This window comes from Nuphar pumila, chromosome 13, assembly GCF_984573655.1.
Source record: "Nuphar pumila chromosome 13, dmNupPumi1.hap1.1, whole genome shotgun sequence".
NCBI classification, from domain to species: domain Eukaryota; kingdom Viridiplantae; phylum Streptophyta; class Magnoliopsida; order Nymphaeales; family Nymphaeaceae; genus Nuphar; species Nuphar pumila.
In genome coordinates, this window is record NC_143261.1 from 75,620,471 (window position 1) to 75,643,523 (window position 23,053).

At 36.8% G+C, this 23,053-nt stretch overlaps 1 protein-coding gene across 4 annotated transcripts in view; it reads right to left on the bottom strand.

Moving 5' to 3' along the window:
- Positions 1 to 23,053, bottom strand: part of LOC149818751 (MUS308 and mammalian DNA polymerase-like protein) — a 117,362-nt gene that overhangs the window by 21,449 nt on the left and 72,860 nt on the right. For 3 of the 4 annotated variants that reach the window (XR_016427135.1, XM_089984581.1, XM_089984580.1), the window contains exons 15-20: positions 19,538 to 19,744; positions 18,677 to 18,895; positions 18,163 to 18,280; positions 12,519 to 13,720; positions 12,115 to 12,312; positions 1,607 to 1,866 (exon numbers count right to left, since the gene is read on the bottom strand). Coding sequence is in view for 3 of the 4 variants with exons in the window: in XM_089984581.1 (XP_089840707.1) it covers positions 1,607 to 1,866; positions 12,115 to 12,312; positions 12,519 to 13,720; positions 18,163 to 18,280; positions 18,677 to 18,895; positions 19,538 to 19,744 (2,204 nt within the window). In the remaining variant the exon portion in view is untranslated. The remainder of the gene's footprint in view (positions 1 to 1,606; positions 1,867 to 12,114; positions 12,313 to 12,518; positions 13,721 to 18,162; positions 18,281 to 18,676; positions 18,896 to 19,537; positions 19,745 to 23,053) is intronic. The other variant, XM_089984582.1, reaches the window with a different exon arrangement.

Consider the following 23,053-nt stretch of genomic DNA (forward strand, 5'->3'; position numbering starts at 1 on the left):
GTGACAAAATATTTAAAATTACCCTTAGACAAGGCCAGTGAGCGACCCCAAAACATTTGAATGAACAAAATCAAAGGCTCTATCTGATAGAATTGCCCTAGACCTAAAGGGAAAGACATGACTCTCTGCTACCCTACAATTCTCACACTCCTTCACATTCTTTGACACAGAAACTTTAGACCCACCAAAACTATTAGCAACAACCAAGCACCAAATAAGAGCCACTATGTAGTTCACACCATAATTACTACAAGAAAACCCCAAAAACACCAATATAACCTAGCACCAAGTATTATTTCTTCATTGATGGTGAACCAATACCAATAGTGAGCAAGAACCACTCACAAAGCTCCTCGCAATGGGGTAATCTCAGTGACAACAGTCACACACAAACACAATCAACATGCAAAACTAACAAATATCAAAGTATCATGACCACTATGGCAACCTGACATGGTCAATACCCTTAGAATACTATTACCGCTTGCAATAGTAATCCAAACTATAACTTTCAAGAATGCTGCACAATGCAATAAACACACCACAGCGAACCAACAAGCAAGATATAGCATCTAAAACTCCAAAGATGCTACATTGTCACCAATTTGTCAACATTAATACTACACAAGATTTTGCCAAACACTTCACACAGTTCATAAACTGCAGTCAAGAGGAGCTGACAAATGCACGTGACCAGAAACTATGAAGTATAATGATATACAACTACAAGACCCCACGATAACCCAATTCAGCTTGCAAGCACAAAAACTGGTTACCACCTTTAATATCACCTTCAAGATTTCAGTAAAATTCACCAAATCCACCCTATTCGCCTCCAGACCATTATCAGCAGAATGCATACTAAAAAATGACCAAGGTACATCCAACATGGGTCATCAAAAACCCTTAAACTGATCAGAATTTGCAGTTTATGCAAATCTGGTCATATGACACCTAATTTCAGAAAATAAAAGAAAATCCACATCACAATGCAAGACCAAAAATCAAGATTCTTGATTTGTTGAACTCCTAAAAATGGCTGCTACCAAATCCCTATCTCAGTCAAAAAAGAAGCCCCCAATCACACAAGGTGCCTGCTGACATCAACTACTCTGGCACGACTTCCAAGGTGAGCTGCAGATGACAAAGGATGGAGTCTCCTCCCCTTCCGCTGCTCAAACTCAACCCACTTTTTTATTTAGATATGGCTCTGACACCATGTCATAAAAGAAGAGAAGAAGCATAGAGAGGAACTCTTGAGGAAACTTCATTCAACTAAAATGCAAAAGATTACAGCAATATAAGGGGTTGACCCCCTTTTCTAACAAGCAAAAGAAAACTGGATGAAAATAACACACTCCACAACAACCTTGCTAAAAGGACAAGAATACCCCTATAAAGGTAGCACTGACAAGAACAATACACTATGTTACACTTCTCAACTTTTAAACAGCAGAACCAGGAGATGATAGGACCTAATTTTTAATATGAAACGGAAAAGCTAATATGGTATTGGTAGGGATCATGCTACAAGTTGTAAGAACTATACATCAAATACCTATAACTGAAAGAAGAAGAAAAAGAACATCACAGAAAAATATGATACCTCAGAAGTTCCAAAGAATGCTTATTTGTACTTGGATGCAGTTTTGTTTTATTGCATCTCTCTGGTATGGGCAACTTCAAGTGTCTATATAGAATATTAGCAACATCTGCAGCATTGTGAAGCGAAAAATTCACTCCAGCAAGTCTACATGCTTCTTCCTCCAGCTGCCTCAGTTTCTTCCCAAGAATATTCCTAGCTCGATGACAGGAATCTATGTCAACACCAATTCCCCATAATTCCATATCTGCAATTACTTTAACCTAATCCAAAATCAAATAGTCAAATCGGAGAGGATAAAATTGTAATGAAAAACAAGTGCCAAGAAAAATGTGACAAAAGGACTACAAAGAAGGCACAAACACATAAGCAACATGCCCCTAATGGGCAAAATACAATAAGCCTCAAAAGGCACATCACCAAACACACACACAAAGTGAGAAGAGAGAACAAAAATATAAAGAATCAATGTATTGAGAATGCTTGAAAAAGCATTACGAATGAGGGGGGCTTTGACCCCTATTTATACAACTATGGGACCAAAGGGAGCTCCCTAACGGTCATATTTATGACCGTTACCATTGGGGAGGGTCCCAACGACTCTAAGGGGTGGACTCTTTTACCCTTAATCAAATAAGAAAAATAAAAAGAAAGAAAGAATAAAGAAAAAGTCCCCAGTGGACATGTATATTTACATAGGAACAAAAAGACTAAATTTTTCTTAGTGGGCATTATAAAAGGCATAACTAAAAATATATATATGTATAAATATATATTACAAAAACATAATATATATATATATATATATACACACACATATGTATATATATATGATAACCCTATACTTTAACACTCTCCCACAAACTAACGGTGAGATCACCAAAAGTTTAATTAGGAAAAAGGAGAACCAGGAGGATGGCAAAGATTTGGTAAAAAAAATCTACAAACTGATACTCTGAAGTGACATATGACAATTGAATGGTGCCCCACAAAATTTTTTTCCGAATATAACGGCAGTTTATCTCGATGTGCTTTGTTTGTTAATGGAAAGTATGGTTGCTGGCAATGTAGATTGCACTTTTGTTGTCGCAATATAGCCTTGAAGGAATAGAGATGATGACTCTCATCTCCTTGAGCAAACTTCTTAACCAAACAAGTTCAATTGTAGTTGTGGCCATCGCCCTATACTCGACTTCCGTGGAAGATAGTGACACCTTTTATTGTTTCTTACATCTACAAGAAATTAATGATTATCCAAGAAAAACACAATAACCCGTGGTAAAAATACGATAATTGTGGTTACCACCTTAATCAAAGTCAGCATAAGCAATTAAATTTAGAGATAAAGAAGAATATAAGAATAGACTTTTTGTTATTGTTTCCTTCAGATATATGACAATTCGCACGACTGCAACCATGTGAATAGTAGTAGGAGCATTTTGAATTGAATTCCACTGTAAACGGCATGAGCAATATCTTGCCTGGTAATAGATAAATATGTTATTGATCCAATCAATTGACGATAAGGAGTGGGATCTTTTAAAGGAGTTTCATCATTGGCTCTCATCCCAGCATTGATTACTTCTGGAGTCTCCACCTTTTCATCAGTTAATCTAGACTTGGCAATAATATTTGATGCAAGCTTCATTTGATAAAGAACATATCTTTGAAATTGGCAATAATATTTTCACCATAGCCAATAAAAGCACAAAAGTTTATCTTGTCCTTAAGAAAAAAAAACATTTGCAACCAAAGATTCTTAATCTTTTGAAATCCAGAGACATTTTGAACAATTTTTCAAAAAGAGAAACATTTTTTAAAGACGAAGATGGCATACTATTTATAAGATATATTGCGGAAAGAGCGGCTTCGGCCCAAAAATTCTTTGAAACATTCTTAGAAATGAGAAGAGTTCTTGTGGTTTCAATAAGATGCCGATGCATTATGTCGGCAAGACCATTTTGTTTGAGTGTTTTTGGGCAAGATCTTTGATAAACAATGCCATTTTGTTTGAGATAATTTTGGAATTCATTTGGCATGTATTCTCCTCCGAAATTGGATCTAAAAATAGCTATATTATTTTGAATAAGGGTATGAAATTCTTCAAAAGTAGAAAAAACATCGGATTTGAACTTAAGAAAGTAAACCTAAGTGTATCTAGTGAAATCATCAATAAAAACAACATAGTATGGATATTCTCCCTTAGATATGACAGGTGTTGGTCCTCGTACATCTAAATGCACAAGCTCAAAAGGTCTTTTAGAAATGAAGTTGCTATGTTGAAAATGAACAAAATGTATTTTTCTAAGAATACAGTCATTGCCTGTAATTTTTTTTTCATTACAAGTTTTTTCTAAGAAAAGATAAAGATACAACTTAGAGATATTAGGATGACCAAGCCTTTTATGCCAAGTGATAATATTTTCTGATTGAACATGATAACAAAAAGATTTAGAGGGAAAAGACAAAAAATTCATATAATATAGGTTTGCTCTTATATGGCCTTGCCAATCCGCTTCTCAAAGCGAAGATCCTGCATATAGCAATTTGTAGACGAAAAAGAGACACTACAACCAAGATCAGATATTTGCGAAACCGAAAAAAAATTAAAATTGAGTTTTGGAATAATTCTAATTTTTGGAACATAAAATTCTTTTTTACTCAAAATCTTTTCAAGGTTTCCTATTTCTTTAACATCTAAGGATGTACCATCGGCCGTGGAAACAAATGATTTAAAAGAGTTAATATTTGGTTTGGATAAAGGAGATGCATTTTGTAAAACCCCATATAAAAAAAAATCTGTTTGGACCCGGGCCGGGTCGGGTCCGGACCCGACCCGGGCCCCCTTTTTATTTTAGGGTTTTCAAAAGAAAAACCCGAGCATTCGGGCGCCGCAACCCCCCCCCCCCTTTCTTTCCCCTTCGTGTGCGGGCAAGTTTGGGAAACCCACCAGGGGTTTCCCCTTTCGATTGCTCCTGCGCCTTTTTGAGGGAGGTTGGAGGGCGAGGGGAGTCACGCCTCCCTCTCGCAGCCCTCGCCCCCCCCTCCGCGCCGGTCTCCTCCCTGCTGCGCACGCCGCCGACGCCGGCCACCACTTCCAGGTACGCCGTTCTCTTCTCCTCCCTCTTCTCTCCTTCCCCCCCCCCCCTCTGTCGCCTTGCCGGGAGGCCGACAGGCGGCGCACGGCCCCTGCCGCGCCCTCCCGCGTCCCCTGTACCTTTTGGAGGGTCGACAGGGAGCCCTCGGGCCCTGTCGCCATTTTTCTTTTTCTACCGGGACTGTCGAAGGGCCAGCAGGGGTCCAGTCACCCCTGCGGCACCTGTTGCCATCATCATTTTGGGGGTCGCCATGACTCGGTCTGGCAGGGGCCCAGCCCCTGCCATTCGTTGACTCGGTCTGGCAGGGGCTCAGCCCCTGCCGATTCGATGTTTCCGGCAGGGGCTCAGCCCCTGCCACTTGACGTTTCTGGCAGGGGCTGCCCCTGCCACCTTCATTTTCGCAGGCAGGGGCCCAACCCCTGCCACCTAATCGGTACTGGCAGGGGCTCAGCCCCTGCCACCTTCATTTACGCAGGCAGGGGCCCAGCCCCTGCCACCTAATCGGTTCTGGCAGGGGCTCAGCCCCTGCCACTCGGCTGTTGCTGGCAGGGGCTCAGTCCCTGCCACTTGATTGTTCTGGCAGGGGCTCAGCCCCTGCCACATTTATTTTGCCGGCAGGGGCTCAGCCCTGCCGCTTCTTTGCGTTGGCAGGGGCTGACCCCCTGCCGCCTCAGTAGTTTTCGACAGGGGCTCATCCCCTGTCGCCCCGTTGCTGTCTGCAGGCAAGGGCCCGCCCCTTGTCGTTTTTCGGTTTTCGGCCAGCAGGGGCACACCCCTGCCGCCTCTCTTTTTCTCCTATAGGCAGGCTTATTTTTCTACTTCTCCGCATAATAATTAGAGTAGCACTGTTGCAGACCTCGCATCGGACCCCCGCTCTGGCTCCGCGGCCCGAGCCTCGTATCATTTTCACGCGTAGACGCACGCAGCTGCACGACATCCCGAGGTAGGGGAAAGTCGCACGATGGGTTTGTAAGAATGAAATAAAATTATAAGGATTTTGTGATAGAATAGTTTTTTTGGCATGCATTCTCAATCGTAGAATTTCCTAACTGGTGATTGTCTGTGTTGTGTTTCTGCATCTGTATTCTTTTGAAATTTCATACTTATTGTTGAAGCTCTACGAGTAGACTCATTGCTAGAAAGACCTTATTCCTGTATGTTCGCCTGGCTCACTGTTATAAGTTACTATAAATGCCTTATTGATTATTGCCTGATGAATCTTGGAGGTGACTTCTTGATTCTTAGTATTCGAACATGCCAAGCATAATACAGACATTTATAAAACCTCGTGATAGGCTATCTATCGAGAACCCACAAATTTACTTTGGTAATTAGACCTGAAGAAAAGTATGATACAATAGTACGGGAGGTCATTCAGTACCTCAAAGTGATTAAGAAATTCCTTATTGATATCCATGAGATGATACCGGCCTCCCCAGGCCCCTCTGCTCAGAGAGCAATTCATGTTACGTATGAACCAAAAGAATCATAAACCATTATGCTGCCCTCTCATCGTAGTTGTACCTCTGGGAAGGTACGATCGTACTTTTGGACAAGTACGTCCCATGTGGGTTACGATGGTGGGATGATGAGGTTGTGGCAACCTCGATGAGTGCAATTAGCAAAAGGCTGAGATCACATAAAAAGGTGATCATTCGCCTTCACAGGCAAGATGCTCGAGTGGGTCTAATAGACCAGAGCATGTAGGATGGGGCGGCGGTTAAGAAACCCCCGTCGTACCCTTCCGATCTTCACGGTTCATCAAGGGAGAGGATGGATGGTACAAAGACTCCGATGGACAGGTTGTTAACAACTACCCCACGAGCAAAAGACTCGCTTTTCCCCAGTCATCGGAGTTAGGGAAAATGGGATTACCATAAATTATCTTAGGTGGTAACTCCCAGGCACTTCTGCAGAAGTTGGATGCATCCATGGGCCACGAATGCCTTTGGGGATTTACTCTCTTGGTCACTGACCGTCCCCTTAGGAGCGGACTCAGACAGCCATCCGGGTTAATGAAAACACCTGACATAATAAACTCCCGGATCGGTCTCGGCTGTTTCTACGTTTCGCGTCTGTGCGTACCCACAGGCCAGTTAATATCAGAACTTAAATAATAATTTTATGAATAAATGTAGATGACTGAGACTTACACGGCTTCAACTAACCACTCTTTGCACTTATTACATTTGTTAGAATAGACTATAACTGCTTTAATTGCTTAAATATCATAACTGTTTATCTCACGAATGTCCTGTTTTATTTTCATTATACTTATCTGTTCGTGCACCTACTGGTTTGTTATGAAACTGACCCATTTCATGGGCAGGTGAGGAGTAGGACTTCACTGGCGGCCGATGGCGTGGTGCAACATGGATCAAGATTCATCTTCTTTCTGCCGACGGCTTAGCTCTGGGACTTTTTGGAGTTTTTCTTAGATTTATTGAACTTTGGAATAAAATGCTCATTTTGTAATAAACTGCAGATTTTAATCGATTGTCTTATTTCTTAAATTCCTTTAAGATGTTGTACACGTGAATGATGGTTTTCCAGCTAACGTACCCAGGATTGTTGACTTGTGTTCCTTTCTAAATGTCTTCCGCTGTTGTTTTTAAATATTAAACTTTAAATCTTTGAAAGGTTTTTCGATAAGGTTTTCGAAATCACAAGTCGAAATTTTGGGGCGTTACACATTTGGTGTCATATGAAAGGAAACACCTGAATCAAGAATCCAAGAAAACATGTTGGGAGTTGATGAAATTGCGGCACCGGAAGTAGAAGGTGTGGAAGAATTGTTTCTTATAAATTGTTGAAGTGCTTCCGTAAGTTGAGCAATAGAGTCCTTGATGTCTCCAACCCTTTTTGGTTCTTCATTTGAACTGCTTGGGTTATCTTCAAAAGAAGTCATCTTTCATTTAAGCTTAGGGCAATTGGGTCTAAGATGTCCCAGTTCTTTACAAAAATGATATACAATCTATGTAACACGGACACGACTTCCTTTGTGAGAGGTGAAGTCAACCACGCTGAGGTCCATTTCTGTCCAAAAGTAGATTCAATTAACCTTAACCAAGTCTAGTTTTATATATATTATGCATATAAATACATAAATGTACACACACACTTATATATATATATATATATATATATATATATATATATATATATATACCTCCGCACCAATGTGGTGTTATTTTTTATTGATGAGGAATAACAATTTTAGATTGTTAATTTGATTTATTGCATGAATTTAATATATATATATATATATCCTTCTTGCAGACCCGTACCCAAGTTTTTTAAATGTGTCGCATCGCCGCATCCGCACCCATACCTATGTGACATAGCATACAATTTTTCTTCCTCCACCATTGTTGTTATAGTTATTTTTCTAAAAATCAGGAGGTTTGTATGTCCTCATTTTATTTCTCGGTTTAGATACAGCATGAACTTCATCAATATCTTTTCTAAGAGCCAAGCGAGTTTCTTCTTGGCATAGATCAGCAACAACTTCACTAAGAGGAGTTGAGGCCCTATGAAGTAGGGATCCTCTTAGTTGTGCAAATTTAGATCGAAAGAACAAGAATGATTTGAAAAAATCTCTCCATTCGCTCTTGCCTCATGACAATAGCACTTCCTTCCTGTTAAGGTTTAAGGAGAGCAAACTCATCCCATAGAGGGGATAAAGTACTATAATGATCTCTAATATTCATATCCCCTTGCTTGGTTCCTTTTAATTTTTCTTGCAAAAAGAAATGCCTAGTAAGGTAGGTCTCTTTAAGTATACATACCTTTCATGAAGAACCATGCTTCATTTGCCTTCTTAAATTTGGCTAGATTATTACAAATTTTGAGATCCACATTATTCTTGAACCATGTCAATATTTTGGCATGCTCACTTTCCCAATCTTCAACTTCAGATTGGTATTTTTTAATTGCCTTGAATTCATTAAAGGCTCTTTCTTCATCTTCTTTCTTGGTGAGCTGTAATTGAGGTTTTGAAAAGAGGCCATATATATATCCCCAAAGTTTTTTGCCTTTGAGGTTATTTTCCATGGCAGCCACTCATATTCTATAGTTGGTCATATTCAATTTGAATAAGAGATCAATATTTGCATCTTTATCAGCAATTGCAGAAGAGAGGAAGAAGAGAAGAAAAGAACAAGTGTGTGAAACTTAAGCACACTTAAAAACAATACAAAAATGAGCCCCAAGAGTGTTCAAACCAGAGTTACCAGTCGAGGAAGTGGGAGCGGGAAGCGATACGGGAAGCGGAAAGCGAGGCACTTTCAAAATTTTAGGAAGCGGGGAAGCGTGAGACCACTTAGAAGAAAATTCTGAACTGTCTCGGAAGCGACCTAGGAAGCGAACCGGAAGCGAGGGGAAAGCGAAAAAAATGAAAAAATGGGAAAGCGTGGGGGAAGCGCGCTTCCCATAAAAGGGGGACGTTTCCCCTCACGCTTCGGAAGCGCGACGTTTCGCGCTTCCCCTTTTGCCTAGGCGCTTCCGGTAACTCTGGTTCAAACACTGATACCATGTAACGAAACAGAAGTGCCAAGAACAATGTTTGACTACAAAGAAGTCACAAACACATAAACAAGATGCCACTAATGGGCAAAATACAATAAGTCACAAAGGGCAAATCATCAAACACACACAAATTGAGAAGAGAGAGAACTACAATATAAAAGAATCAATGTATTGGAAATGCTTGAAAAAGCATTAAGAATGAGGGGGTCTTTGACCCCTATTTATACAACTATGGAACTAAGGGGAGCTCCCATAGAGTCATTGGAGAGGGTCCCAATAACTCTAAGGGGTGAACCCTTCTGCTAATATATATATATATATATGCTATGTCACATGGGTGCGTGTGCGGCACTTTAAAAAAACTTGGGTGCGGGGGTGCGGCAAAAAATAAATAAATTATATATATATATATAATTTGTGCAGGGGAGGGATCGAGCCCCTTCCCTGCGCCCTCTTTAGTGTGAACCCCAAGTCATCTTATTTTTTAGTGTCGTGTTGACACTTGTCTTGGGTCTGATTGATAGGTGATTGGCCTCTAGATCCATGTTACTTTTGTTTGAACCAGAGATATTTGTTGGGGTGAGTTATATGCACCTTAGTTTTTTTGTCAGTAGGGATTGTCGGTATTTGGCTCTAACTAAAGGTTATTCATCTCTGGTTCTGTAAGTGAGTTCTATCACTCAATTGTTCATTTAGCCTTTATTGTTTATTAGATGATCATATTGTTTTTTGTTAAGTAATGGCTTTATTGACATTTGATTGTGACCATTTTGGTCCTTATGGATTAAATCTCATATTATTGCAAAAATTATTGTTTTGATTTGAATATTGTTTTTCAAATCTTCTTACTTATTGACATCGGTTTGTCTTCATTATAATATGGTTACCTCACTGTTTTCTCCTCTTCTGCCTCTTATTTTAAGTGTCATTTTATATAGACAAGAAAACTATTTTAATGTGGTGAGTTATGTGCACCCATTGGTTTTTCACACTTTTTGTGTGTTTGTTAAGCCTATAAGTGGCATTGTGATTGTGCCATTGTTCTAGTAGCTGATACACTTGAATTTTGAGGTTTGGAGGTCTAGTGAGGTGATTACTTGAAGTGGTCGAACTATTGTTGAGATTTGCAAATATAATTTCTTTTGTTATGTGGGATGTTTTAAAATCTGTCCATAAAATTTATAAACTTTTTCTACTTGTATGAAAAAATGTTTATTGATAAAATTTCATGCATCTTATCTGCATTTCATTAATTATATATATATATATATATATATATATATATATATTAAGATTGATGTTTGGTCCTTTGTGCATAAACTCATTCTAGGTTGTGTGAATAAATCCTAATGGATTGTGATTTGTGAGATTGCTCTCTTTAATTATTGTGTGCATTAAATATGCTTTAATTGCATATTTGATATATATGTATTTCATATAGATTATCTTGTTCATATTGTTGTATGCATGAATTTAATCATCTCCTCTTATCTCGAGGGCTTTTTTGAATTGTTATATTTTATATATGCATGTTGTCATTGATGATTTGTTATTTCATTTGAAATGTTTTTTCTAAAAATCCTTGGGATATTATTTATGCATAAATGTTTATCTCTTGATGATTTATATGTCCTTTAGTGGTCAAATTCTCTTACTCTCTTATGATCAATATTTATGTTTTCTTAAAAAATATGTTAATTTTGGTTTCATTATTTGATTTCATAAAAATTTATGCTTGAAATATGCTCATCTTATCTTTCTTAATGATTATCTAATGTTTCTCTTGTTCAAAACTAGATTTGTTTTAAAATTGTTGGGTTAGGATATTTTTTTTGTGTAGTTGAAACCTTTGTTTCGTTCTCTCAGAAGGTTCTTAAAGATGTGATGGATTGATAAAGGAATATCTTTGATACATCATAACATGAAGACAGAGATAGCCGATGAAGGCATTATGAGACGATCACCAATGAAAACATTCAGAGACTTGTATTTGCAAAATTTTCTGATGCATCATAAAGATGGAGACTACCAATGAAGATATTTTGAAGACTTGTATTTAATGAAGACTTTTGAAGACTTGTATTTAATTAAGACCTTCGAGGACTTGTAGTTTCAAACTTTCGGTTATCACACCCTAAGTTCTAGGGGGTGTTAATATATATACATTGTATGTTATGTAATAGATAATGCTCTCTAGGGCATTTTGGTCTTATTATTTTCATGTAAATAGTGACTGTCCACTAAGAACAATATTGTATTTTTGTTCTTTATTTTATTTTTGTCTTTATTGTATCGTGTAGGGGGTCTATATGACTGTCATAAATATGACTATTGGACTGTTGGGACTGTTCTAACAGTCATAAATATGACTGTCAGTGACTCCCCAATGGGACTATTCCAACAGTAAGAAATATGATTGTTGGAACATTGCTCTTGTATTGTCCCTTAGTTGGACTTGTGTATGTGCATGTGCACTTTGTGTTTATGATCTTATAAGCCCTTAGAGGGCCTCGTTTTGTATTTTTGCATATTGCATTACTTACACCTTTTACCCTTTCTCAAATTAAAAAAAGAAAAAGAAAGAAAGAATAAAGAAAAGGCAAAAAAGTATCTAGTGGACATGTCTTTACATAGGAACAAAAAGACTAAATTGTCCCTAGTGGGCATTACAATAGACATAAGTATTTATATATATATATATGAAATACATATATGTATAGATATATATTATAAAAACATAATATATATATATATGTATAAGCGCGCGTACACACACACACACATATATATATATATAGAGAGAGAGATGATAACCATATATTTTAACAAAAATATTCAAACATCTTTGGTACAATTTTTTATGTATATATGAATTTATTAACTTACCAATGGGTTCTCTATGCTGTGCAACACATCAAACAAATCTTCGGAGATGAGTAGCTTCCATAAAGAAAAATGTAAAGCACGTATCTGTGATACACGGCGGCAACAACCATTATGTGCAACTCTACGGATCTGATTTCCCCACCTACCATCTCGATTAGCAGCTGCAGCAGCTTCCGCAGATAACCTTTTCTTTACTGCCTGCAGTAAAAAGCACGTCTTGAATGAGACTCAAGAGTTCATACAGTTGAAAATGCAATATTCTTACATAAATATCTTCTTGAAATAACCATCAGCTATGAAAATCTCTGAGTAATATATATTGATGAAGGTCATAACTTACTGATCCCTCAAAATGGATATGACAAACAAAATTTCATTAACCAGATTATGCTCCAAAGGTATACCTTCTCTAAATTTGGACTGGAGCAGCTCTCCTCATCAGGCCAAAGAAGCCAAGCCACAATGCCAATGTCAATCCCACCTTGCAGAAATATAGATGGAAGTAGAAAGTAAGAATTATCAATTACTTTGACACCATTCATCGGTTCAGTTTCAATGTTGAGGGTACCAATTTTTTTAGTGGACATTCCAGGCATCTGTAAGACCTGAATCTGACATTTCAAATTCCAAGCAACTTTTTTGACACCAACCTTTCCCATCATTAACGATATCCTGTTCCATCTATTTTCTAATAACTCCCATATACTCTCAGAAGCTATAGTGCCATTTTGTTCACTATTTGAAGCCCTTCCATGACCACAAATTTTATTAGTCAGCTTTGTGGAGGATATGAGGTCTTTAGCAAAATTTACATAGTAGACAGGAGATCCATTCCAGCAGACAGCAATGCCATGAATTTCAAACGGGATGATGGCATTTGGCTCTGAAACTTTTGTGAAATGGACATCAAAATAGAACTCATTAGTCCCCTCCCACAATGACAAGAATGAATCAAAACCACCACATAAACTACTCGCATTAACAGGACCTCTATCAGAAATGGAAACTATTTTTTTGCCACTGTTTGTTGACATTGGACAGTCATAAATTGCATTTTCCTTGGGTTTCAATTTATCTTCAGCACCCAAGACAAGAGCAGTACCCTTAGTTGTAGCCTCAACATTTAAAATATCACTTCCCAAAGAGACATTGCTAACTGTGTCTTCTGCCCTGCTATCAGCCCCATTGGTACCTCTTGAGTCTGTTGAACTGGTCAGGATACCAGTTTCCCTGTTCAGAAGAACTTGACACTGTTTTTTCAGGTCATCTCTAGGGTCTTGAACTTCAAGCTGAACAACCTTGTCAGACCCACTTCCATCAAATTCAAGAGTAAGTGCCGTACTTCCAACAGTTAAACCACGATTTCTAGAGATCTTGCACATGGAATCAGCATCACCTTTAATAGTGGAAACAGTTTCTTCCTCAATGACATCTATAACAGCAGAAGAAACCAAAGGTTTGGAGAGCTGAGGAGCAGATACTCCAAGAGATTTTAGGGCTGAAAATGCAGCCAATCTTGCCTCTTCAGCCTGCTCAAGAACTATTCTGCGTGCTCCAGCTTTTATTTTCTTAGCAACTCCAAATTGTATTCTTTGCAAAACAGAAACTGTTTGACAAAATGAAAAAGAATAAAAAATAAGCGGGAACTGTACCAATTAAACTAAAAAGCACAGTAGTAAGTCTGAATCTTTGATGACATAAAAAGCGGCCCACCATGAAGCTAAAAGACAACTTTATATGAGCACTACTGCAGCCTTCAACAAAGTACCAGTACCATGTTTTGAAGAACTCTTACCGAAAACACAGAAAATTCAAATTTTTAATTTTCAATATCACCACCATTTACCTACTTGAAGGATATAAAAGAAACGAAGATATTCACCAAAGCAAAAACATATAAAACTTTATTTTTTGACCACATTTATTAACTAACAGAATGGGTTTGGTCCCATGCTAAATGAATGCATCAGAACCTGCCAGTACCAACTGCCAAAAAAGAACTCATCATAATTACTATTGAAACCTTAATGGTTACTTCAGTCAAAACACACAAATATACTCCTAAAACAAATGCTTAATATGTTTAGAAAGACCAAAATACTGTTAAGATAAATGTAATATTATGGTTTAGATATTGAGGTATACTTAGGTATACTTATTGGTGATTCTTTGTATTTGTTATTCTTTATATGCTTTTTGTTTTTTGACCACATTTATTAACTAACAGAATGGGTTTGGTCCCATGCTAAATGAATGCATCAGAACCTGCCAGTACCAACTGCCAAAAAAGAACTCATCATAATTACTATTGAAACCTTAATGGTTACTTCAGTCAAAACACACAAATATACTCCTAAAACAAATGCTTAATATGTTTAGAAAGACCAAAATACTGTTAAGATAAATGTAATATTATGGTTTAGATATTGAGGTATACTTAGGTATACTTATTGGTGATTCTTTGTATTTGTTATTCTTTATATGCTTTTTGTTTTTTTACCACATTTATTAACTAACAGAATGGGTTTGGTCCCATGCTAAATGAATGCATCAGAACCTGCCAGTACCAACTGCCAAAAAAGAACTCATCATAATTACTATTGAAACCTTAATGGTTACTTCAGTCAAAACACACAAATATACTCCTAAAACAAATGCTTAATATGTTTAGAAAGACCAAAATACTGTTAAGATAAATGTAATATTATGGTCTAGATATTGAGGTATACTTATTGGTGATTCTTTGTATTTGTTATTCTTTATATCCTTTTTGTTTTCTAGGTACACCTTTGGTATACCTATTAGGTATTTAGTATTTAGATTAAGTATACTTAAATGTATACTTGTAAGGTTAGCATAGGAATTCTTTAATTTGTATTTGTATCTTTATTTTTTAGTCATTACTTAATGACTAATAATTTTTGTAATTTTTTTTTGGTGAAACTGTTTCGACCAAGCTAGCCGTTAGGACTATGCCTAACGGCTAGTTGGAGGAGGTCCAACTAGCCATGGACCTCCCTCCAACTAGCCGTTATGCTGGTCCTCTCCTTTTCTCTCTCTCTCTCTCACTCCCTTATATAAAGGGTATATATGTGTGTGTTTAAGTGAGAGAGGATGGCTGTATATTGAGTGTATGTGCAAGAGTGTTGTAGTGGGGTTTTCTTGTATATTTTTTGTTCTTATTTCACATTATTAAAATATTTAATTTTTATATCTTGTTTCTTTTCTTGTGTTTGCATGGCTTATTGTATCTGACCAAATGCATCCTTATAAAGCATTTGGATTTTATCTATGTTATGTTTAGTTTATTGTATCTCGGGTTTCGTACCATTTCGTGACATGGTATCAGAGTAAAGAAAAACTTTCTTGGTATTTTGTTTCTTTGGTCTCAGGGCTCTTTGGTTTGAATTCGTGCTTAGTGAAGGAATTAGGATCGATGTGTGGCTTGGATTCAAGGGAGATCTTGATCTGGTATGTATATCTTATATATTTATGGTTATTTTGCTTGAGTTGTCTATCTCATGCAATGTGCATGAGAAAGTACCCATTTTCTCCTATACTTTGAAAAAGTATTTGTTATTTTTAAGACTTTTTTTCTTTTTTTATGCTTGGTAATTAGCAAATGATTGAGCTCTTTGAACTCCTTTTGGTATATGGGGTTATTTAAAAAAAAAACATTAAATGTCTTTCAAACTTAAGTACTATCCTTTTCTTGGATATAATTGCATTCATATTTGTGCTAATTTAATTTTTTTTAAACATTTTTATAAAGTTTGTAGTGTTTATTTGATTTTGTGAAAAGATATTTATACATGCGTGAGCACTTTATAGTACTCAGAGATTATAATATTCAATCATGCTTTTTTCATGCATAACGTGTTTTTCTTATGAAAATCACACTATTATCATGTTTGGATTTGTAATACATACTCTTGTATTGAGTGTATTAGGCACTTTTGCTTGTATTTTAACATGCATTAGATCTATAGGATCATATTGTGATGCATGTGTTCTTTGGATATTTGTTTTTCTTCATGCATATTTTGTGCACTTTGTGAGATTAATAAAATTAATATTTTTTATTTGTGTGCTCTCTTGCCTTCTTGGCTTGTGTTTATGCCCTTAGTGGCTTTGTATGTCCCAACCTTCTAATTCATTAACATTAATATTTTAAGTATATGTTCTTTTGCATTAATGGCCATGTTTGTGTCAGTTGCCTTGAGTGCTTCTATTGCCCTGTTAAAGTATATGTATTTTGCACAGTTTATATACTATTATATATGTATATATACTAGTAAATATGTACCATACTATTTAACTAGTATATGTATTATATATAATATTAAGTATATAATCATTTTATATTTTTCCTTTTTATTTTTTTATTTTCTGTACTATATAGCTGTTGCACTAGCCATTGGGAGTGCCCAACAGCTAGTTCTATTAGCTGTTGGGCACTCCCAATGGCTAGAACTGGCTGCTTGTTTGTGTATAAATAGGGGATGAATCCCCAAGGTAACTCACTCACTTTGTCAGTTTTTATCCCTTTTCATTTAATGCTCCATTCACTGTCTAATAATTATTTTATTATATACATGTTTTTTTCTATTGTTTACCCCTTCCTGTAACCCAACAACACCTGCACCTTTCTTTTTTTTAACGTTTATCTCTCTCAATCATATATAATGAGCCTTCATGTCAACCAATGAAAACTTAACACATAATCCCTTCACTTTTTCAATACCTCTCTCTCTCTCCTATGAAATAAGCAGTCCTGATGCCTCCCTCCAACCCCTCCCCACCCCCCAACCCCACTCTTTCTCATACAGACTCACAAGTCATGACCCCGACTTCCCAATCACTCTCTCGCTTTCCATGATATGACCCTTCCTCTTCCCAAAGGCCCTCCACCTCTCCTATCAAATAGGCAATCCAAAAGTTTCATACTCTTTGTTTTTTATCATATATTACATTTAATGCCTTTCTCCCTTCCCAATATACTCCTCCACCCCCTCCCTCTCTCTCTCACAAATCTCAATGTACCATTTGCCCCTCTATCTAGAGCTCATATATACCCACCTACCCACTTTTTCCAATGAATTCTTTTCTCTCTAGTGCCTCTCTCTCTCATGTGTCATGTCACCTTCCCCATTCAAATGAACAAATTTGATCTCTCTATCTAGAGACTCCTTAACTGTTGAGATATTCTCAACTCTAAAATTTTCCTAGCTTTAACGCATTGTGTATTGTGTATATATGCACGATGCTAATGTATGTGTTATATCGGCAATTGGAGGAGGTAAATTTAACAAGTGCATGATGAATTAGCTAGAGGTGACTGTAGCAGTTGGTCCGTCTGAGGTCACATCATTGCCCAGGCAGTTGGCTGCCCTTCTTGGTGTCGGATGCGGACGAGCTCACCTTAACCGCCTATTCAGGCAAGGCCCTCGCATCTACTCACAATCTCCTTTTCTCTCTCTGGTTTTGTTCATGTTGGATGAGGAGAAAGAAGAACGAAAGCCTTTCTCTCCTCTTTTATGGTTTTTCTGTTTTTGTTTGTTTTTTAGTTGGTGGTAATTTGGTGTTCTGGATCTGGTAGCCTGGATGCAGTATTGGTTTCATTCAATGTTACATGAAGAGGAAAAGGAACGTCCACTTATCATCTCTTCCATGACCCGTCTTAGTAAGCTATCTTCTCTTCTTTTTCTAATCTTTTTTTTTTATTTTGTGGCCATTTATTTTTCTCTTCAATTGTTTTAAATCATTTGAAAAAACAGTAGTTTGTTGTATATAAGTTTTAAATAATTTTTTTATTTTTTATAACTTAATCTATTTACATACATATGGATCATTTTTCATGCCTTCCCACCTCTCTTTTTCTTCCATGCATTTGCATGGGCTTTGTACTTGTGTGTGTACAGAAAAGCATGCTAATTGACTCCACAAACCATATCAAACTGTTTAGAAGCCACAAAACAGTATACATAATGGTACCTACTATCTTCCAAATAAATCGACAAGAAAATGCATCTTAAAAAGTTTTAGTACCTTGTGCATCCCAGGAAGAGGTTTCAAACAATGCTTTTACAATCTCAGAAATGGATGCCTCAGCAACAGCCAATGGAGTTCGTAAACCAGCCTTATAGAGAGCCCTAGCACGAGACCCCTGATAAAACCCAAGACATACACATATCTCAGCCACCTCAACAAAATAAAACAAACTGGGGAAATAACAACACACAAGAAGCTATGAAGCAGATCTGTGACGTATTGAAGCTCAAGAAGACAAGATACAAGAGAAGATGAAGAAGCCATCTCCAAGAGAAAATTCATTAAGCAAAAACAATAAAAGAGAATACAGCATATAGGTCGACCACTTCTAACTTCCCATTCTAAAATGGACAATAATTAGTCTTAGACTTTTTTGACTTTATAACAGCATTACATGAAAGTGAACAATACTGCCATCATAAATAATAACCTACATACATTTCGGGGTAAGACCAAATACACATGATACACTACATTACACCACTCAACGTGAAGCATTCATAAAACTGACCTTTACATATGGAATGTTGGTTAACTCAACAATTTCTGCCCGCACACCAAATGATACACGTTGCTGAAACTTTGATATCAAACCTTCCATATCATGCCAACCAAGCCTCTCACAAAATGTAGAAACCATGGAAGCAAACCTTCCAGCATTCTCCTGTAAGGCCTGAACCATGCCTCTTGCTACTTTAAAGGCCTCACAAACAGCTGTGACAGGCACTTCCTGCATCCAAAGATACAATAAAAATTTAACCATTCAAACATATAAAGCACATTTATTGTGGTACTAAACCACGTTACTTTTGCGGGACATTATTGGTTTGCACAGATCAAATTATCAGAAGAAATAAAATTTGGGATATGCACAATACTTGTTTACCCATCACATATGCTAAAGTTGATTCGAAAAATGACAATTCAAATGATCTGGCTGCCATGAAAATCTCAGTTTAACATAGGTCATTGATTTTTACTGTCTCAAGAAAGAATGTTACAACTTGGTATACCAGAATAGTAGATAGGCCACAACAAACATATTCATAGGGTTTAGAGACCATTTGGTGGTTAGACCTATGCAAACCGAAAAATTACCACAATCTATTGTGATTTAGCACCACCATGGTCATCCTAGAAACCAAGAAAATGATGCAAACACCACTAAGCTACCATAAACTTAGAAAAAACACATACAAACATGCATAATGCATGGCCACACCCATCCCTCACACACACACACACACACACATTTATCAAAGGCCTTCACTGCAAACAGATCGTGTACAGCTGTGGGCCATCTGATCAAACCAGATCGGATGGTGGCGGCAGCCATTCCACCATCCGAGAGAGAGAGAGAGAGATACCTTACCTGAACAAGTTTGCACAACATGAGTGCCACATAAAAGCGTTTGGATACACGCAAGATTTGTCTATCTGACATCGCAAGATTAACATTTCCAAATGAACTATGTTGCACTTTTTCATTCCCTCCACATCCACCATCTACACGCACATGTGCTCCATGGGCCATGCGCATCAAGAAAGGTTCTGTTACTCCAATCCTGTTACCAACAGACTGCAGTACATGGGTATGAGTATTGGTATATCAATGAAAATATAAAATATAATATGAAATGTGAATGCTGGAAAAAATATCAAGCATGTGCAATTGACAATGTCCAATATTGAATAAACTCTGTCACATAGGTATGGGTGCAGTAAGAAGGTGTGACACGGCAAATTTATTTAAAAAGAAGTATGTGGGTACGGTATACATACATACATACATACATACATACATAATGGTTACATGAGTTGGATCCAAATTCAAAATCCAAAGGGTGGGGTTTACGATAAAAAGGAAAGCAAAAGGGGGAAGATGACCAAAAAAAATCACTACCTCTCTCTCTCTGTCCCCCCCTCCTCCTTCTTCTTCTTCTTTCTTTCTCCCTTTCCTTCTTCCTCCCCTCTCCTCCTGCTCCTCCACCTTCATAACACTAGAGATTCTTCTTGTCGGAAAATGTTTCCAGAGAGGATGGTGTAAACAATCAAAGCACCTTCAATCACGAACACTAAGTCCACCAAAATGTGAACATCTACACAAGTGTTCTCTAAGAAACACTCTCAAATCCCACAAAGAGAATACACACAAGAAGGCACAATATAAAAAATAATATTTCATTCAATATCACAAGTGTGCAAGAAGCATACTTTTACAAAGGGGAGAACCCCAATTTATATACACAAAAGGGAGAGAAAAAGAGATAAAAGAAAGAGAGAGAGAGAGGGCAAAGAAAAGAGAGAGAAGACCCACCCAATCCTAGTTGTTGCAATAGTCCAACGGTTCCAACGGCTAGAATTCTAGCCATTGGATCAAGTCAACAAAGGTTGACTTGGTCCAAAAACTAAAAAAAGATTTTATATATATATACTATATTATATAGTTGTATATATGTACAATTTAACACGCCCCTCAAACTTATGGTATGATGACCGAAAGTTTGCCTAAGAGAAAGTAAAACCTAAGAGCAGAGAGAGAGGTTTGGTAAAAAAGTTTGTTAGTTGATACTCAGATGTGACATAAGGCATATCAATGATTCTTTAAAAATATTCTTATCAAACATGGTGTCAGTCCATCTCGATGTACTTTGTTCTTTAGTGAAAAGTGTTGTTGTTGGTAATGTAGATAGCGCTCTTATTGTCGCAGCATATCTTTGAGGCTACTAAAATCTTGATTCTCATATCAGCCATACCACCTCCATTGTGGTTGTAGTTATGACTCGGTATCCGGCTTCAAATGAGGAGAAAGAGACCTTTTGTTGTTTTATTCACCTCCACGAGATTAACGATTCACCTAACAAAACAGAAAAACATGTGGTTTAGTGCCTATTATTAGGATCACCTCCCTAATTTGCATCAGTATATGCAAGTAAATCTAGTTTAGATGAGGAAGACATAAACATGCTTGTAGAAATCAAATTTTTTAGATATCTAACAATACTCAAAACAGTTCTCATGTAGATAGATGTAGGAACATACTGAAACTGACTAGTTGTGTGTACGTGTGCTATATCAGGTCTAGTAATTATTAAGAAAGAGCTCTGATAAGATGTCGATAAGGAGTTGGATCATCCAAAAGCTATCTATCAACAATTTTCATTTTGACATTTGCTACTTTAGGAGTGTCAGCATTTTTGTCATCCGATATACTAGACCTAAGAACAATATCAGAAGCAAACTTAGACTGAGATAATAAATACCCTCTAGGGGAATAAGCAACCTTTATTCCTAGAAAGTATCGTAAAAAACTCAAATCAATTTTTTCAAAATTAGTTTTAAGAATATTTTTAATATTTTAAACTCCTTATTTATCTCCTCCGGTGATTATCATATCATCAACATAAAGAAGCAAGATGACAATACATGCATCAGAATTCTTAACGAACAAAGTCGTGTCAGTCAAACATGATTTAAAATCAATATCAAGCATAACATTGGAAAATTTATCATACCAAGCTTTCGAAGCTTGTTTAAAGTCATACAATGTCTTTTGTAGATGAAGAACCTTCCCTTGAGGTATACTTATACCTGGGGTTACTTCCATGTACACTTCTATAAGAATGCCATTTAAAAAAGCATTTTTACTGTCTATTTGATATATGAACTAATTTTTAATTGAAATAATTGCAATGAGGGTTATAATTGTGGTCATGTGGGCAACAGGTGCAAAGGTTTCTTCATAGTCTATGTCATAAATTACGCATATCCCTTGACAACTAGCCTAGCCTAGCTTTGTATCTCTCAAAGGTTACATTGTCCTTGGTTTTTATCTTATATACCCATCTGCAACCTACAGGTTTTTTCCCTGTGAAAGATCTTGAATAAACTAAGTTTTAGCTTTTTCTAATGCATCTAGTTCTACTCTCATGGCTTTAACACATTCAAAGTGATCTTTGGCTTGAGCATAAGATGAGGGTTCCAAGTATGAATGTATTAGGGCTATGCATGCTTGGTACTTGGAAGAAAAAGAGTCATAGGATACAAATTTTGGTGGAGGTTTTGAAACTCTAGATGACTTCTTAGTCTGCCGTTCATATTCACTCAAGTTGGAAAATTTTCAAGTGCACATGGTGGTTTTTGATGTTCCCGTCTAGAATATTGAATACAAGTTTGATCATCATGAGGTTCTTCATCAAGAGGCTCATTATCACTTGATTAAATAGCATTTTCAAAATCATACTCATAATCGCACTCATCAACATCTTGGTTGGAACCAAGATCAAATAAGAACTAGTACTCAGTTACTTCCTTAGCTTGCTCTTTATCAAAAAAATCTTTCTCCAAAAAAGGTTATATTTCTAGAAATATACAATTTTTCATTCTTAGGATCATAACGCTGATATCCCTTTTAGTTATCAGCATAACCAAAAAAAGCACAAGGAATAGCTCTAGGAGAAAATTTGTCATTTTTGTTGGTTAATAACAAACATTTGCAACCAAAGACACGTAATCTAGAATAATCAGGAGAGAGTTTAGAAAGTTTTTCAATAGGTAAAATACTTTGTAAAGAAGAGGATGGCATTATGTTTATAAGATAAACGAGGCTAAGACAACTTCTGCACAAAAAATCTTAGGCACATGACTAGCAATAAGTAAGGTCCTTGGAGTTTCAATGATGTGCCTATGTTTTCTTTCAGCTAAACCATTTTGTTGTGGTGTGTGAAGACAAGATCGTTGATGTGTGAGGCTACGTAGATTAAGATAGTTGTTAAATTAATTTGAAACAAATTATTTCCTGAATCAGTCTGAAATATAGAGATTTTATTTTCAAACCTATTTTTAACCAACTTATGAAAGTTTTAAAAATGAAAAGACTTCAGATTTA